Raw genomic sequence first — 2,185 nt, forward strand, 5'->3', positions numbered from 1 at the left:
AAAAAAAAAAAAAAAAAAAAAAAAAAAAAAAAAAAAAAAAAAAAAAAAAAAAAAAAAAAAAAAAAAAAAAAAAAAGTCCAAAACCACTAATCCCTCATCTTCTTAACCGAGCTTCAAGCCTCCACACATCCTCCTCCTCCGGCGAGCAGCAGCTGCCGGAGCTCCTCCAGTGGCGGCAATCCCGGATCCGGGTCAGGATCCGCTCAAACTCCGAATACCCACAAGGAAAAGTAATCCCTTTCTTATGTTCAAACCCATATTCATCCTCTGCTTCCCTCAACAACTCAATGAAAAGCCTATGCTTGAAATACACCACCGGCACCAAAACCCGGCTGAATTCTCCTCCGCTTTCACCGACGTAGACTGCCAGCTGTCCTTTCGGCACCGGGTTACGCTTCTCCCGGACCGGCTCAGCTCGTCGGAGGAAACTCAGCCCGCGACTCCAGCTGAGAAGCCTTGACGACAACTTGAGCTCGGGCGACGAGTCCTCCTGACTTAGCCTGTAATATCGAGTCGCCGGTCGGATATTTCGACAGAGCCATCTTGAAAATAGAACGAGTCGCTTTCGAAGCTTGAAGCCTCGGAGCTTTCTCATGAGAAAAATGGAGAGAGAGAAGGAGATGAATTGGTGAAGGATCAAGCATAATGGAGAAGACTAAATACATAATTTAATTTAATTTAATTTAATTTAATTTAATTTAATTTAATTTAATTTATTATTATTTATTTTTTTTTCTTTTTGTATTGTATTGTTCATAGTATAAATATAATTTTATGTAATATTTAATAATTTTCCAAAGGCCGTAGTACTTATGGTATACGGAATCGATTTATTTATTTATTTATTTTGGGTTGGCGATGACGTGGAAAATAATTTTTTATGCATGCCATTCAACTCAAATATGAGGATAAGTTAAAAAAAAAAAAAATAGTATTTTACCAAGTGGATGAAAGGTTTAGTTAGAGTTAGGAAAAGAACGAATTTAAAAATAACTCGGATCGATACTCTTAAATATTTTAATGATCAAAGAAGACCTATAATTTTAAGTTAGAATATAAAATCTCGTCTCACAATGTCCCAAAATTTAAATATCTTGTCGAAACGAGCTACAATGATCAAATTGTCAAATAAAAAAAAGGGACGATAAAGTAATATTATCTTCAATCGTTGAAGAACCTTATGAACTGACTAGAATAGATTAATTTAAACTGCAAAACGAATCAAGAAAATCATCATTTGTCGAGGATTATCGGGAGTGGGTCCACATTGGTTAATTTAGTGGAAGATATGGGTTTATATGTGGGGAATAATATCTCCATTGGTACGAGGTTTTTTGAGGAAGTACAATGTAACAACGAGAAAAAGAAAAAAAAGATTTAGAAACCGTTAGATTACTCTCCAACATGGTATGTGCTCACGCTTAACTATGAAATTCTTATGATTGAATCATCGAAAACGTGTACCTTTTTGGTATAGGTAGCGATTTTCCATTCTTTTAAACCTTTCTTAGTCATCTTATCCTTAAAATTTCTCTCATTCATACGTAATCTCAATTCATTCATGTAGTTCTCCTTTAAACCTCAGGTTGGTAGCTTGGCTTGATTGCTCAACCCGTTTTTTCCTCATCTTAGGCGGCTTAGTTGAAGCCTTGGGAGCAATTGAGTCGTTTTCCTGTAACTCCGGCCTAAGCCAAACAAGTAAGTAGTTTTACTGTTGGCTTGATTGGATGACTTGATCGTTAAATGTACGTATGTCATGACAATTTCATTACTTTAACTCATGACAATATCGTGCCAGTAGTAACATCTCTATTTAATTAAAAAAAAAATAGAATTGTTACACTTTAATAATGAACCGAACAGAGTGAAACTATTTACTCATTGTCCTAAAGTATATATGACAAACAAAGATATTTTAGCTCGTACTATTTAATCCAAGTTGGTAGGCCAAACTACGTATTTATTAATTTATAAGTCCAACGTGACATTATTATGCTAAAAATATTTCGGAGATAAAAAATTTAAAAAAAAAAAATTATATAACAAAAGACAAAATATATATATATATATATATATATGTGGAAAAAAACCATATAAAAATAACTTTAAATTATAAATTTAATTTTTTTTTAACGTTTAAGTTATGCCTATTTAGTTTTTTTTTTTTTTTTTTTTTTTTTTATAA

The 2,185-nt window shown here is 33.0% G+C and overlaps 1 protein-coding gene across 1 annotated transcript; it reads right to left on the reverse strand.

The window, feature by feature from the left end:
- Positions 1 to 24: 24 nt before the first annotated feature.
- On the reverse strand, positions 25 to 621 carry LOC111460307 (auxin-responsive protein SAUR36-like). The gene has a single exon (XM_023103510.1). The coding sequence runs from the start codon at positions 593 to 595 to the stop codon at positions 95 to 97; it is 501 nt and encodes a 166-aa protein (XP_022959278.1). The 5' UTR covers positions 596 to 621; the 3' UTR covers positions 25 to 94.
- Between the last annotated feature and the right edge of the window lie 1,564 nt (positions 622 to 2,185).

Source organism: Cucurbita moschata, unplaced genomic scaffold, assembly GCF_002738365.1.
Source record: "Cucurbita moschata cultivar Rifu unplaced genomic scaffold, Cmos_1.0 Cmo_Scf00023, whole genome shotgun sequence".
Lineage (NCBI taxonomy): Eukaryota > Viridiplantae > Streptophyta > Magnoliopsida > Cucurbitales > Cucurbitaceae > Cucurbita > Cucurbita moschata.

What these genes read in the sequence shown, in the direction of transcription:
- LOC111460307 (XM_023103510.1), bottom strand. Translation starts at nt 595, where the DNA reads ATGAGAAAGCTCCGAGGCTTCAAGCTTCGAAAGCGACTCGTTCTATTT.